The 16,280-nt window shown below is 29.2% G+C and overlaps 2 protein-coding genes across 3 annotated transcripts in view; one reads left to right on the forward strand and one right to left on the reverse strand.

Annotated features, from left to right (window-relative positions):
* Positions 1-16,280, forward strand: part of LOC105257546 (neurexin-1) — a 212,841-nt gene that overhangs the window by 169,650 nt on the left and 26,911 nt on the right. For both annotated transcript variants that reach the window (XM_025414874.1, XM_011268232.3), the window contains 5 exons: positions 6,593-6,915; positions 7,386-7,677; positions 14,161-14,454; positions 15,376-15,554; positions 15,768-15,939. In XM_025414874.1, the coding sequence (XP_025270659.1) occupies positions 6,593-6,915; positions 7,386-7,677; positions 14,161-14,454; positions 15,376-15,554; positions 15,768-15,939 (1,260 nt within the window). The remainder of the gene's footprint in view (positions 1-6,592; positions 6,916-7,385; positions 7,678-14,160; positions 14,455-15,375; positions 15,555-15,767; positions 15,940-16,280) is intronic.
* LOC105257545 lies at positions 8,858-11,277 on the reverse strand. The gene is made up of 3 exons (XM_011268231.3): positions 10,695-11,277; positions 9,519-9,746; positions 8,858-9,340 (listed from the first exon to the last, which is right to left on the reverse strand). Exons 1-3 carry the CDS (start codon positions 10,952-10,954, stop codon positions 9,334-9,336), a joined length of 495 nt encoding a protein of 164 aa, XP_011266533.1. The 5' UTR covers positions 10,955-11,277; the 3' UTR covers positions 8,858-9,333.

Genomic DNA, 16,280 nt, shown 5'->3' on the forward strand with positions numbered 1-16,280 from the left:
CATAATAATTAATATTGAAAAATAATTATTGCTCGCAATTAAATATTTTATCGCCTTTTAAACCGATATTTAACAAATATTACATAATTCCTGACAAAATTTGTTTAAATATAAATTTTTATAAAGTATACTAAATGAAAATTTAATATGCTTTTTACTTCAATTACTTCAAAGAACTATAAATTTAAAAAAATGTTGTATATATAATTATGTAATATATTTAATAATCGAAAAAATGATCAAGTGATTATTTTCACAAGTAATAAATAAGATATGAAAAAATTAAATTATAAAAAAAATAAATTGCTTACCCCAAGATCATTTCGTCATCGCCTGATGCCATCTTGGGCCTCATCCTCCTCCTCCTCCTCTCTTGTTCGCTCTTTGCTGCACTTTCATGGCACTCACACACGAAAATGATCACTCGCGAAAACACTCACTAGACGTTAATCGCACGTCACTTTGCACGGCATTCTCGATCACACGCGACATGCATTTACAATATAAGGCGACAAGAGATTAACACGTACATTGCGTCGCACTACGATGCGTAAATCTACGCACTTTAGCGATCCAAATTCACGCATCATCCATCGTAGCAACGTCAAACAACAAAGAACGCGATGTAGAATCGAATTATTCGATATCCATTTTGCTTATTTTTCCCTAATCTCATAAGCGTAGGCAAGTGACAATTAAATCGGACGAAGATTTCAAAACTCCGTTATAAGATACATTCCGATCAAAATCTTGCCAAGGAAACATTATCCACAGAGGTTATAAAACGATTACTATGTAAAATTGTTATTTTCTATTACTCCGATTCTTAAATCACGTAAAATTTATACTTCGATAAATAACTCCGACATTTCGCGCACACGCGAATCATTAATTATTATAATAAACGTACGGAATTACCGTATTTCTCGAGGAATAACAACGACGACGACGACACGAAACATTTCGGGCACTTACCTCGCGGCTCGAGACTCAACTGTGTGAAGGTTACTGCGTGTGCTGGCAATACTTCGCCGCGCAAACGATAAGGTCATTGTTGGCAACAACGCCTTGTACACCGTCAAGATCAAATACTCTGTAATAATTAAATTGTTATCACTACGACATATTTAACGCACTGTAAGTTGTATTTATATGAAATATTATTCTTGAATTTCGTGCATGAATTATTAAATCAATCATTTAATTAATTATTAATTATTAAACAGATAATGTGTATTACATTTATTTGATTAATCATTAATTATTATAAATGATTAATGTATCACAACTTTTCTTTGCTTGAATTATTCGATACGGCAATTTATGCATTACTGCGCGTTCTCTCGATTTGAAAATGATTGATAAATTACGTTTGAATTAACAAAAATTTCGAAGCGTAGTGCGAGATATACTCGAATTCAAGCAGAATCGAAAGAAAAATAATTATTATTCATAAAGATTACACTGAAACAATAACTTCTATATAATTTCTATCCTTTGTTACTTTCATTTGTATTTTAAATATATAAATTTCACGAAGTACCTGCTTTGATAAATAATCCCCGCTACAGTACGTTTATGAATGCTCAATCGTAAGAGTTAGTAATTAATCGTGCAGATTAATAATTTTTAATTGTAACTAAAGAAATTGTTTATTAGCTTGAGTGACAAGATTGAATAACAACAAAAATGCAAATTTGAAATTATATATATTTCTATCTCCATATTATTCTCACGAATAAGAAACTTTTAAATAATAACAGCGTATATGTGGCAATTTGTCTTATAAAAAATAAAATCTTTTTAGAAGTGATTATACATTCCAAGAGCTATTATCTCGTAGAAGGATAAGCAAATAACGCGATAAATACGAAAGATACGATATTAATTATCTCTCAATAAAGTTATGATGTCTTTGAAATTGGAAAACAGAAATATTCGATGGAAAAACGGAGAGAAAGAGAAAAGAACAATGAAGAGATAGAGAGAAAGACAAAAAGGGTAAGGATTAACTGCATCGCACGACTAAATTGCCTCGAGCGTAAATACAGGTGTACACGAGACTGAGGGTGGATTTTGCCATGGAGAGAATTCTACCTTCCGATAATCAATTTCCACATCGAGATTTATCAGTCGGTAGATTCACCGCGGCGCGGCGGATCATTCGGTCTACCAAGATTTATGCGAGCGCCATACGATGCGGCCGTGGTCTCGTATAGGAACGATGCTCTCGCGTGGAAAATAATTTTCCGCCTTCCCTCGATCATCGCACGCCGCGCGATATCAAATGTTGTTATTTGTCGAATCGACGAATCGGAAAAATTGGCGGACATTTTGGAACTAAATCGTCTCATCGTTCTCAGCTATTGTTGTTAGCGATGATTAAATAAGGGTCATCGATTTTCAGTTATAGTTGTACAAATCTTTCTGCTATTTGAAAAAACAGAAAAATATTCATGGATAATTTATATAAAAACTTACTTCGCTTTAATCATTTTTATCTATTATTCTATAAGAAAGAGTTTTATGTCAAAAATAAATAAGCTTAAAATAAGACACATTAATATATAGATAAATTATAAAGTTTTGGTTCTCTTTCTTGAAGAAATAAATTTGTAAAATAAATTTGTAAAATATTTCGAAAAATTATCGATTAATATAAATGATCAAAATAAAAATAAAAAATTATAACAATTTTTTAATACTTGGAAATTTTGTATTCTCTTGAAAATTTTGTAAATAGTATCATAAATAAATATCTTTTAAAATATCTAACTTTCGATAATCCCCAAAAAATTGTACATACAGAGAATACTGAGTGGAATTAATTTATTTAAAATAAAATATATATTTAATTTAAAAAAATAAGCATTTCTTCCTTTGCTTTCGTAAAGTTCGGTAGCATCCTACATGTTTTACAAAGATTCTAACAAATTTTGAAACGTCAAAAAAATTTTTATTTCTATAATACAGTTCCTGAAAAAATAATAACTTGTAATACGTTACATGAAGTATTTTGTATATTTATGTTAAGTATTTAAAAAAAATTACATGCGAAGAACATCTTTAGACGATTAGGCAAGTGAAAAGATGAGTAATTGTTTGGCCGTTCCATAGATTTGAATAATTAATGAAAATCATCAAGAAAGTTTTGGAAGATTGATAGGCGGGAAAAATCGCACGTTATAAAAATTAAAGAATTTTTCCAGAAATTTTTCACACAAGTTTCAAGAACCTTCTCGTCGTGCAAATTGTATATAACTGGGAGCAAGATTGGTGAATTAGAATCTGCGGTATAGTTTATTGCAAAAAGTTATTAAAGTTTCCTTAAACTGAAAATTTGAGATGCATATTGCTTTAAATAAACAATTAAATTATAAAACTTATTGTTAGAAGAATTGATATCTTTCTATAAAATATCCAAAAACGCTAATTTTTCCGATATATTTTGTATTTTTCATATACGTATAAATATTCAAAATGATGAAAATACAAATCTGGGCACTTTTTATTTTTAAATACTAATATCTTATTTATTATAAAATTACGGCTTGTATAGTTAATTTGAAAAATCAATTCTTAAATTACAAAATCTTTTTGAATAAGGAATGTCTTTTAAACTATAAACAATTTAAAACAAAGAGCTTTGCCGTAGTTAAAATTTATAGGAAACTAGATTGATAATGAAATCTTGTTTCTTATTGAAACCTTGTTTTTTTAAATTTCAAATGAGAAAGGTTATATAAAATATACTTAATATTACCAAGTATGCAATTGCTTTTGGAAATATCATGTGTTCGATCAATTTTAAAAGAGAATAATAAAAAAACTTACACAGTTTTATCTTATCTAAAATCTCTCGTTACTATGTTACTACTGTATTTCAATTTTGATAAAGCTTCTTTTGAAAAAAAAAAATCGCATTTCTTCTATCAGATAAATTATAAATTTCCCATGGGCGCTCTCGTTTCTTTGTCTAATCAAAAATTCAAAGTGCATCGCGCAACGAATTCACTTTTGCATTCTATTTGCGACTTTTTGATCAAGCTACTCTTAGGAATGCTAATCAATGATTTTCCAAAGTTATGATTGTTATCACATATGTCAATCAAGAAAATATATTAACGAGCATATGTCGTTTGTGATAAAAATATTTTAAATAAAGAAAATGTAAAAAATGAATCAAACAAAACATAAAGTGTTTTATGGAAACGCGATTAAAATATAATAAATAAAGCATAAAATATTAATAAAATATAATAAATAAATTTTACAATAGCTTTAGATGGAAAAATGTTTAATAGATATTTTATAGAAGAACGGCATATAATTTTCTAACAAATTATTTTTTTACATATACGTATAATATTATTCTAGTTATTTTAAAAGTTATACATATATTTAAATAATGAAATAATGAATAATTGAATCAATAATCGAAAAAAGAGAAAACAGTTTTTTTTTAAATAATATAAAATTTATACATGGAAAATTTATTTATCGTACAACAGGTGTAAAGGAAAATAAATAGTTTACGACAAATAAAATAAATTTACGACATATTTTTGCGCAAGAGATATTATTGGAATAAATTAATAAAATAATAAATAAATAATTCAATAACAATTTTTTATAAGAATTCAATAACAATTTTTTTACAAGAAATTTTTCTCTATTTTTTCTTGTCACGTTTTATGCTGGGATAACTTATTTTTTTATGTAAGTCAATGCTTCGTTGAAAATAATCTTATTAATTCTATATTTTCTCAGAATCGACTTTCTTGAAAATAAAGTCTTTAAAGACATTAAAAAATGTTATTCTTTCAAATTACCTCTATTCGTATAAAAGGATTATTTTCATAAATATGTAAATAACAAATTACGTTATACACGTATTTAAAAGTACTTCAAAAATACTTGCATCCATTTCTACATAAGAGTATATTTTGCGCCACTTTCTGAACGATCAATACTTGAAGAGGCACGCATCACTTTCGGATGTTCCTCTCGACGCAGAGAATTTTCTCGGCTCGCACGAAAGACCATCTAAGACCGTCGATTTTTCTCTGTTTACGCCGATCCGCCGACCATATTATTTACGAGCGGTAGATACGAGTCGGTGCCATCGATTTTCCCGACATCCAGCGGACGGATTACAAATCGCGAGCATGCAAATGCGCTTTTTATCGTGCCGACTCCTCGAAATGCTCTTCACGCCGCCGTCGGCTGACGCAAACGAGAAAATGCATCCGAAATCGGCGATGGGGTCGACAGCGTGGCATGCGCGGTATTCACGGCACTCTATCGCAAAGCGATGCGTTTCAAGTATAAAGTAAATTATAGTCCACGCGCGATTCCATCAGCGGTAAATGCTTTTTGCAGAAATTCTCTTGAGACTGTCACGCGCAAGTCTCGTTTAATAAGCGATGGACGCACTATAAATAAACAAACAATATAGAAATATCGAAGATCTCAATATGCTTTCTACGCATGATATATTGCTACATTTTAATATCAATATATTTTTTTATATTACATCTTCAGTTTAATATCGACATTACGTCGTGTTGATTATTAATCGCGCTTATAAATAATAATATTTAAATTGTGACTTTTTTATATGTATATATTTATATAAGATAATTATTGCATGTAGGATAATTGTGGCAACACAATAATTCTATTACGATAAAACAGTAATGCAGTATATCTCAGAATATCTTATTAATATCGATAAATAATCCACGCGCGCATTCTGGGCTTACCAATCAGGCCAGCTCCAATCTATAAAACAATCTCCATAGCCAACCACAGTAGCCGTTGTGAAACAGCCACCCTCGCAAAGCTGTCTGCCAAATCACCCTATTAAACTGACGGCGAGTGCCGGCAATATTGAGTTAGGTGGCAATAACCTAAATTGCAATAGCCCTTTACTTCGGTGCAATCGATCGCGCTGGAACAACGATAATTACTGCACAGCGAGGCACATGCGGTTTCTGTCTTGAACTCAGAATAGTTCAAGACCCGTTTAAGTACTAAAATTTTGTAAACTTGCAAATTTTTAGAAATTTTTATCAGGTTTTTTTCGATTAATTTATCGCATCTAATGAGATGTATTGTAAATATAATATACTTTAGTTTACGAAATCATTAAACTTACACATACAAATATTAACATGAAATATACAGTTATATTTTGTATCTCTGTAGATTTTTTATTTTATAATATTTTCAATATCGCGAAACATGAAAGAAATAAATTTTATAAAAAATATAATTTTTCATTTGATATAATTTTCTGGTATTTGTTTTGGAAAAACAGAATTTAATTAATAATAATATTGTAAAATATCTTTCAAGTGTCAATATCTTTTATCTATAAATTATTTCTTGTATTATAAATAATAAAATTAATCAAAAATCTGTAGCAAAATATTCAATCTCTTCTAATATCTTCTCGATAATATCATACGATTTAAATATAAAAAGCAACTTTTAATTATTTTATTGATATTGCGATATGAACACAGCATAATAGCTTTTGTTGTTATCTTAATTAAGAATGACAAATCGTTTGTTGTAATAAAAATAGTGGAGACGCAATTGGGAAAGCAGAGCATCTTGGAGTTTCGTACCCTCCATGTAGGCGGATATCTTCACACGGGCGAGGACATACCACATTTCGTAGGCCAACTGCAGCAGATTTGGTTCAACGGATATCCGTATTTGGAGATTGCGCGCAGCGCTGGAAGCCATCAAACCTCGCACCAAGGTGTTACGCCCATCATCAGAGTTACCGGCAAATTCGGGAAGAGAAACCATCCGGTTCATCATCCGGTAACCTTCACTTCCAAACACACTTTTGTGGGCCTTCCAGTGCTCAAAGCGTATGTGGAGACCAATATCTATTTTCAGGTAAAGATTAATATTTATAACAATTATATTTGTAACAAACCATTGACTCTTTTATTCACAATTTTTCTGGCCATTTTTTAGCAATGCTTTATGGAAACATCGAGATTCTTGTATTCATTTATCATATTTTTTTCAATTTAAAATTTTAAAATATGTCAGAATAAAAAAATGCATATCAGAATAAAGTATGAAATATATTTGGTCAAGCTCACTCTTTCAATGACTTTATCTGAATATATTTATACATGGACATACTAGATATCGAAAAATCGATCTATATAAAAAAAATTACGTAGATATTTTCAAAAAGTGCAATTGCATTGTGCAAACTAATCGAAAAAAAAATTTGAAGTAGTTAAATTGCATCCATGCTTTTTCATTATCAAACAATAAAAGTTTCATCGTCAACCAAAAAAAAATGATAAACCGCAAAATATCCTCCGTTTATAAATCTACATATTGTTTTCCAGTTTAAAACGCGTGAGGCGAACGGCTTGATCCTTTATAACGCCGGAAGGGAACATGACTTCATTGCAGTCGAGTTGGTTAACGGACACGTTCATTACGTGTTTGACCTTGGCGATGGGGCCGTCAGGGTCAGAGACACCTCCAAGTCCAAATTGAACGATGGCAAGTGGCACGCCGTCAGCATCGGTAGACCTGCCTCAAAGAGACATACCCTCGCTGTAGATGATCATGTGACCGCTGTCAACAGCCAGGGCAGCAATGAGAATCTCGATCTTGATGGCATTTTGTATATAGGTAAGTCGAAAGGGCTACAAACGTCATAAAATGCAATAAACTATTTATTTTAACATTATCTACAAAACAGATATAATATGCAATTGTATCCAATCCAAGTATTTTTAAATTCTTAATTATATAATTATAAATCTAAGTTTGTGCTGTCTTTGCTTCTATATAATTCTTATAAGGAATAAAAGACTTTCTTATAGAAAGTTCCATAGAGAATTCGCGTTGTTCTGTTGTTCAGATTAGCATAGTGTGAAAATGACAATAGCAACGAGTGGGAATATTTTAATATATTTAAAAAAAAAGCAGCCAAACTACGTCTGAAACAAGATATTGAAATCTAAAAATGATAAATACGAAGATAATAAATGTTATATATTCTTTAGTTAAAATAAATTTAAGAAGGGTAAGAGATTGAAGTAAGATGAAATATTTAAATTAAAAATTTTTTATTTTAATTATTATTATTTTACAATATGTGTGTGTAAATAAAAGCCTTCGAGATTTTGAATTCTATATATTCTAATTTTTTTAATAATTCTATATATTCTAACTTTCTTAAGTATCTCCTCTTTACTTATTGATGTAACAGAATAGTAAAGGTCTAACATTTTGTAGTAAAATATATGTATTTGCTGCACGAAAAAAATAGTTTCATAGCGATGCAATATTAAATTTAACTAACAATGAATATTGCAGAATATAATTAATTATTAAAAATTCAGAAATCTCCCTCTATTGGAAGCATTAAAAAAATTTTTTTAGATTATTTCCTAAAATATGATTAAATTTTCTTTACTCTTATCCACTTTTCAATTATGATAATCTGATTGTCATACTTTCTCTATGTAAAGTTCCTGTTACATACTGTATGTGTTACACAACGCATTTAATTAGGATTCCACTTGACAATTTCATTTGAGATATTATAACAATAAAATATAACAGAATATATCTCCAATATTAATTTAATTAAATTAGTCAGTAATTTACATTTCCAATCCGTTTTATTGTATAAGTTAAACACGTCATTCATATATTGGATTCTTAATTAGTTTAATGAATTATTAACCATTTCGTATAAGTATTATTGTATTTATCGTCAAATTTGTTTAGTTGTGAATTATAACAAATGTAGCATTTGTATTCTCTCTAATTTTATTTTTGAAAATATTTAAATCATTTTTTTCTTTCTTTTATTGTGAAAATGTTTCTATACTTGTCAGGATTTAATATTTTGCCAACTCATAAAAGAAAATACATATAATATGAATTTCAAAACTGTAGCGATGTAAATAGAGCTCCTCCATTGCATATATATATTATTTATTTTGTTTTCACTACAAATGTACAGAATATGGTAGCAAAATACAGCGCACATTAAATTTGAAAAACGTGTATATCAGAACATACTTTCAGTAAATTTGGAAAACTTCTACAATTATATGAATTACATGACGCGTGCCTTGTATTAATTATATATTCGAATGTAGAACAATGCACATATAGTATTTAGTATTTTATTAATAAAACAAAATAATTTTCATTCTCTCATTACAATTCTCTCACTACAAATCTGAAAATCTGACTAAAATTGATTTTAATGACTAAAATAATCCAATTATATTTAAATATTACCCTTTTTATCTTCTCCTTTTCCTTTTTTCACATTCTATAACAGAAAAACATAAAACATTCGATTATTAAATCTTAAACGAAATGTACTAATAAGTCGGTAATCATGTTCCATAAATTAAAAAAGCCATATTTTATAATTTTGTAGAGTATACTAAAATTTACAATCATGATGTTAATAACAATTTTATCATTAAATGGGAGAAACTACTTACATAATAGTTCTACAACGTCCCCTGTTATCCATTCTTTGTCCTGCCGGGCAGTATGTAGGTGCTGTTATAATATTTCTAAATCCAATTTGTGGAATAAACTCGTCAGGCATCACGACATCCTGAACACTGGCATTGTTTTGTTTTTTCTTTTCTCCCGTATCAATATCATCAGTTTCAACTCGCGAAACTTTCTTCTCATCTGTCATTGATGTTGCTTTCGCCGCGTCACTAATCGATTCATGATAAAAATCGTATAAGATTATCGTAGTTATTAAATTTCTATATATATGTTTGACGTCAAGAACACCTTTCACTTTTGGCTCAGGCATTTCCGGATCAAAAACAACGCGCTTTATTAAAAAATTATATTTTTATTAATTAATTTAATATTGTATGACTCATTATTAATTTTTAATCATGTTGAATCTTTTATAGACGTCAAGCACTTGAAGATATCAATTTATCAGAAACAAGTAACTCGAAAATGTCATATATATGACTCGTCCAAGTTACGTGATTCATTTCATTTATCAAATACGATAAGTTATTTTTAAAAAAATATCTATATAACAAATGTTATAGCATATGCGGCGTCTACATTGAAATAAAGTAAAGTTAGTTCTTGAGAAACTTAAGAAAAATTCTTCTGTGCAAATGTATAATTTGCAAATCAACACGAAGTCTGTCGTGATGTACGGCGAAGCGGAAACATTATATGGATTTCGGGATGTAGAATTCAAATTACTGGTTCGAAACCAAACTTAGGAAGTGTATCCATCATAGCGTGAATTCTGAACACGTGCACGGCTAATTCAATTTAACACACTTTGAACTTTAAGATTTCAATTCCTAATTTTTTTGTCGGACATTCGGAACAAGCCTCATAGAATATTGAATAAAATTTAACGTTTCGTCGATGTATCGAATGAAAACGTTCTGGCATTAAGCTAATGCTAATTCTTTCGTTTGACCTGATATTATTCGATAGCAATCAAGGCGAGCTTCAAGCCACAGACTTGAAAGGTCCCCAGTCCCCAGAATTAGAACTTTTCATACGCGTAGTATGCAAACTAATTCTAAGCCGGCTTAACATATACACACATCATATACGCACGAACACATATGCATCTATTTTCTCAGCTTTTTTCATATGAATTCGTTATCGTTTATACGTACTCGTAATCTTCACCCGAATATTTGTACTCATTGCTAAATGCCCACTTCTCGTCCGATGAGACGTAACTCTTCATCAAATGTATCTGTATTTGTGGTGCTTTCGGCTCTGGATGCACTTTTTTCCATCTATCTGCTATATCCCCTAGACTTGTCGATTGCGGTAAGAGACGTATGATCAACAAACTTTGCGGTCGGATTATCGACGATGATGTTGAGAAGCCAACGATCGAAATTAGTAAGATAAGATTGCAAAGAGACATAACGATATATAACTTATGACGGAAACGTGTAATTTATGTAGATTTAATAGTCTTTAAAAAATAATTAAATTTTTATCTATTATATATGTATCTCGATTATTATCATTTTCTTATCGCACGTCGACTGATTTGCAAAGCACCACTGCGGTCGCGTAGTTCTCGAGTTTGTCGACAAGCTTGGATTGATAATTTGAATTCACACGCTTTCAATGACGGTGCATAGACGACTGTTTGAGGTGTGAAATGATCGGCTCCGTGACTACAACTAACTCAGCAAGCCGCACATCCGGCCTTCAACCACAGCGCACCCGCAAATGTAAGATTAAATTCGTAAGAACGGATGGTTCACGGTTACCATGATTAATGCGATTTGATGACAATTCGACAAAACTCTGATAAATGATATTGCTCGTTGATAAGACCGAGCAATCGAGATAGGTTCAATACATAAGCGTGTTTAAATGTGATTAATATTTTTCGTTAATAATTATTTTTAATAATTTATTACGTCCTCCAATGCAATCACATTTTTTTATATGACACGGTTTATTATTAACAGTACGTGATAATTTTTAATTAAAAAAGCATAAAATAAATTACTTTTATGAAAGATTTGCTTTTTGAAAATAGCGATTATCAGAATATAAAAAATTTAACTAATTCTATTAGTAATAATAATAATGAGAAGAAGAAGAAGAAGAAGAAGAATAAGTTCTAATTAAAAACACTACAAAAAAGTTATTTATAAAATGTAGGAAATCATTTTTTTCTCTTTTCATATACGGCATATCAATCATAAAATGTTATGAAATTTATCGTATTGCCTTAAACATTATATTTGATAAGATAGTTTTTTCTTTGCTGGGTAATTATTTACATTTGGCCAATCTCTCTTCGATAATCTCGACCTTGATATACATTGAGGTGTAGATATTGATTGTAATTTTGTTCTAACTGACACTATACACGTACAAGTTTTAAATATGCTTATATAAATGGAAAAGAATAAATCTTTATTTTTTATATATTTTATATATACATAAAATATATAAAATATATATATCTTAGTTATTTATCTATATTTCTTTTAAATTTACATTTATATTTTAATTCTAAATTATTTCAGCTAATTCAAACTAATCAACTGCTTAACTAAATATTATATTATTTGTAGAAATATCCCTTTTAATGCGAAGTGTTTCTTTTGTCACGCTAACGCGTGATTTCAATCAATCAATTCTTCATTGTCAATAACATAAAGAATTATTTATTAACAGAATTCTCTGCGCTTTTTACGTAAGCACGCAATTAATTCGAAGGCTATAGAGCTAGAATAAACTGCGCGAAGACATCGCATGACAATTATTATATCATTTGTGTATAAGCGAGTAGCTTCTCTTCAAACAATCAACAAGGAACGACGTAAGAGATCTGTGCAGAGTATTAATTGACTTTATCTTTGTAATAGACACAGTATTATTCCGTTATCTGTTAAGACCATTCGTAAGACTTACGAAAGACAATGTCGCACTATATGAAAAAATGTATGATTCATTGATGTTTCTAATAGATACAACAAACATTGTGCACAATTTAATTTTCAAAACATCATCAGAGTTTCAATGAAAATCATGAAAATCACGAGTTTATATAAGTTATAATTTTATATAAGTTATAATTTTATATAAGTTATAATATATCGATTTCTAAAACAACATTTATCATAGATATTTGCAATCATAGATATTTCCAATCATCAGCGTATCAAATTAATATATACAAAATGTAATCTGAACGATATTAAGAATACGATATTAACGATAATAACAATACTAATTTGTAATTCTGTTACGGAATCAGCATAATGCGCTATGAATCATCCATCAGTAATTAAATCCGTATCATACCGTTCCCGTTGCTTAATTCATTAATAAATCTATCGGTCACTGTCGAGCTAGCATAAATTAGCAAACCATCAATTATTCTTCAATTACAATTGCAAAACCGCGTTCACGCATTGCAAGATCTATCGTAGGAGACCATAAATTGTCAGCCTAAATTCGAAACTCCAATTAACCATAATTTTTAAGTCATCTTTTTGATAAGATATCTTAATACTTATTTGATTAGATACTTAATACAGACATAGTGCTTATAAAATTCGATATACACATTTCTATCTTTTAAATATTTTATAACAGATCATACGACACATTTAATAAATAATACATTTTATATAGACTATATATAGATTAATTTTATATAAATAAATACATTATATGCACATTAATAGTATGAATATTTTATATAGATAGTACGAATATCTTATAATAGATAAAATACGAAAAGAAGAATATACGGAATTATTTTTTTCAAAAAAGATCTCATGATTAATAAGAATTTGTTTCAAGTTATTATCAATTTGTGCTGTTAATAATTTTTGTAAAATTTGTTTATAATTAACAAAATTTTAATCATTGAAATTTTTTTGGATAAAGTCGTATTATCTATTTTATTCTTTACATAAAGAGATTTTTTCTATCTTTAATTGATTCTATCTTTAGTACAAATGTGTACTAGTGTACACAATTACATATTTCTTTCAATTTTCCTCATCATTTACGTTAATCGTATTTGCAAATTCAATTAGTAATTTTTAAATTCAAGTTTTTCTGAACAATCCTTTGAAATTAAAAAATCCTTTGAACAATTCTTTGAATAATCCTTTGAACAATCCTTTGAAATTAAAAAATCTTTAAAAATGAATATGTCCGAAAAATATCTCTCACATGTCATCGTGCTAGTCGAGAGAAATGTGTATCGAAATTGTATACAAGCTAATTAGCTACTCAGTCTCATTTCGAAATTCCTGCACGCACAATATACAGAGTATAATGTGTGACCATTGGACGGAAGATTGTTGAAATAATTTTCGGCCAGCGACGATCCCGCAGGATTTATGGTGGCGAAATCGACCGGACATGCGGTCGTTTCGGTCCGTCGAACAGGCGCGATTGTGAGAGAATCCGCGGATTCGACACGAATTTGCAAGAAAGATGATCTCGATTTAACTTGACTACATTTCGATTTCGTTTTATGTTCCGTCTTTATTCTACTATATGTTTTGAATTTTTATCTCCCAAATATTCATCTTTGAAATTAAAAGTTGTGTCAACAAAAATTAATGTTTCTTTTATTTCTTTCAGGCGGAGTGGAGAAAACGCAATACGGCCAATTGCCGAAGCAGATTCTCAGTCGTCACGGATTCGAGGGATGTTTAGCGTCGTTGGATCTCAGCGGGGAAAGCACCGATCTCATTACCGATGCCGTTGTGCCGAGTTCACTCGTCACATCCGGATGTGATATTTATAGCAACTTACATCCGGGCAAGAAATGCACGCATGATCTCTGCGCCAATCATGGCACGTGTGTACAGCAGTGGAATAGTTACACATGCGATTGCGACATGACAAGTTTCACTGGGCCGACCTGTAATGATGGTAAAGAAACAGAAGAAAAAAATGTGTAAAGCGACTTATCAGTTTACGCTAGTCTTTTTATTATATCAGGTTACGCTAGTCTTTTTATTATATTGTTAATAGATTCATACTTATCTGTAAGCGGATTAAAAGGCAACTAAGATTTTGCAATAATGAATTATTACAGAAGAGTAGTACTCTTTGCAATTTTATTTCAATTTAAATAGAATATGTATTAAATAATATAAATATTAATTTAAAAAGAGATAAAAAGATAAAAAATTGTTTGTCTAAATTAAATATATATCAAGACTCAAAAAATTCAACTGCATAAAAAATTGGTTACAAAGATTATAATGAAATTATTGTAAAATATAAATGAATTCTAATAATATAATTCATATTAATAATGAAATTGACGATATTATGAACTTAAAAAAGTAAAAAGATCTTATAAATGATATATGAATATTTATTTTAATTTTTATAAAATATAATTTTTATAAAATTTATTTTAATTTTTATAAAATATAAAATAATTTAAGATATTAATTATTCAATTGTATTTACAATTTTATATTAATTGTTTGATTATATTAATTAATAAAATTAATCTCGATATACATTTACTAAATATATATATATATATATATATATATATATATATATATCTTTTCTATATTTAACTTTATATATTTATAGAATTACCAAAAAAAAAAAGATTTTGCGTTTTGTATAGAAATGTAATGAACAATTTCGGACTTATTTTATCATTTTTTGTTAATATTTCATCACATATGTGTGTGTATTTTATATAATATCTTTAACTTACAATAATAGCATTATATTGAAAAGGAAATAACTTCTTAAAAACGTTAAAATTTAAATGTAAAAGAAAAATATTATCTCAAAAATTAAATGTACTATCAAAATTTTTTGCAGAGGCTATCGCTTATGAATTTGGGGCCGGAAGAGGGATTATCACATATACTTTTCCGCCTGAGCGTCGGCCGGAAATGAAGAGGGACACCGTGGCCTTGGGTTTCGTCACCGGCGTTAATGATGCCGTGTTGCTTAGGATAGAATCTGCGTCGAGTAACGATTATCTCGAAATAGAAATTGTTAGTACGGACATATATAAATTTTTCAATTTATTAAATCTTATTAGTAGAAATATATACTCAAAATATATTTTATATATTATATTTTAATATTATACTTAAATACGTTTTTTAATTTTTTCAACCTATATATTATATAATTTTCTATTTCGTTAAATTATTTGCATGAATCAAGAGTAAAAATTACAGTTATAATTTATTCTTGTCACATAGGTGGAAGGTAACGTTTTTGCGGTTTATAACATGGGTACCAATGACCATCCAATCGGTGAGGTTGGCGTGAAAGTTAACGACAACCAATATCATGTGGTTAGATTCATCAGGACAGGACCGAACAGCACGTTACAAGTCGATGACTACAATTTGCAATCTAATCATCCATTAGGTAAGTAATTTTTACATTTTTTTAATCCATGCTGTATGGAAACTAATACTACTGCGAGTGATAAGCTATCGCCGATCGATTGTGTCATCGAACTTTCATATATCATAATGTATGTGCCATAAAAGATTCATATTTAATATTCCAGATTTTCGCAGTGTACATGAATATTAGAATTGACTTTCAGCTTTAAGCCGCATTAATTCTTTATTTGATTTTAACATTTTTTTGCTTCATCAAGAAGGAATGATACTGGCATCAATGAACTGAAATATTCACGAAACATTAAAATCAAATAAAGAATTTACGCGGTTCAAACCAAAAAGCCAATTCTAATAAAAATT

Source organism: Camponotus floridanus, unplaced genomic scaffold (assembly GCF_003227725.1).
Source record: "Camponotus floridanus strain SB8 unplaced genomic scaffold, Cflo_v7.5 scaffold9, whole genome shotgun sequence".
In the NCBI taxonomy this organism is placed as follows: domain Eukaryota; kingdom Metazoa; phylum Arthropoda; class Insecta; order Hymenoptera; family Formicidae; genus Camponotus; species Camponotus floridanus.

What these genes read in the sequence shown, in the direction of transcription:
- LOC105257545 (XM_011268231.3), bottom strand. Translation starts at nt 10,954, where the DNA reads ATGTCTCTTTGCAATCTTATCTTACTAATTTCGATCGTTGGCTTCTCA. An exon ending in TATTCGGGTGAAGATTACGA is followed by an intron (nt 9,747 to 10,694) that starts GTACGTATAAAC and finishes TGAATCGATTAG; the next exon opens with TGACGCGGCGAAAGCAACAT.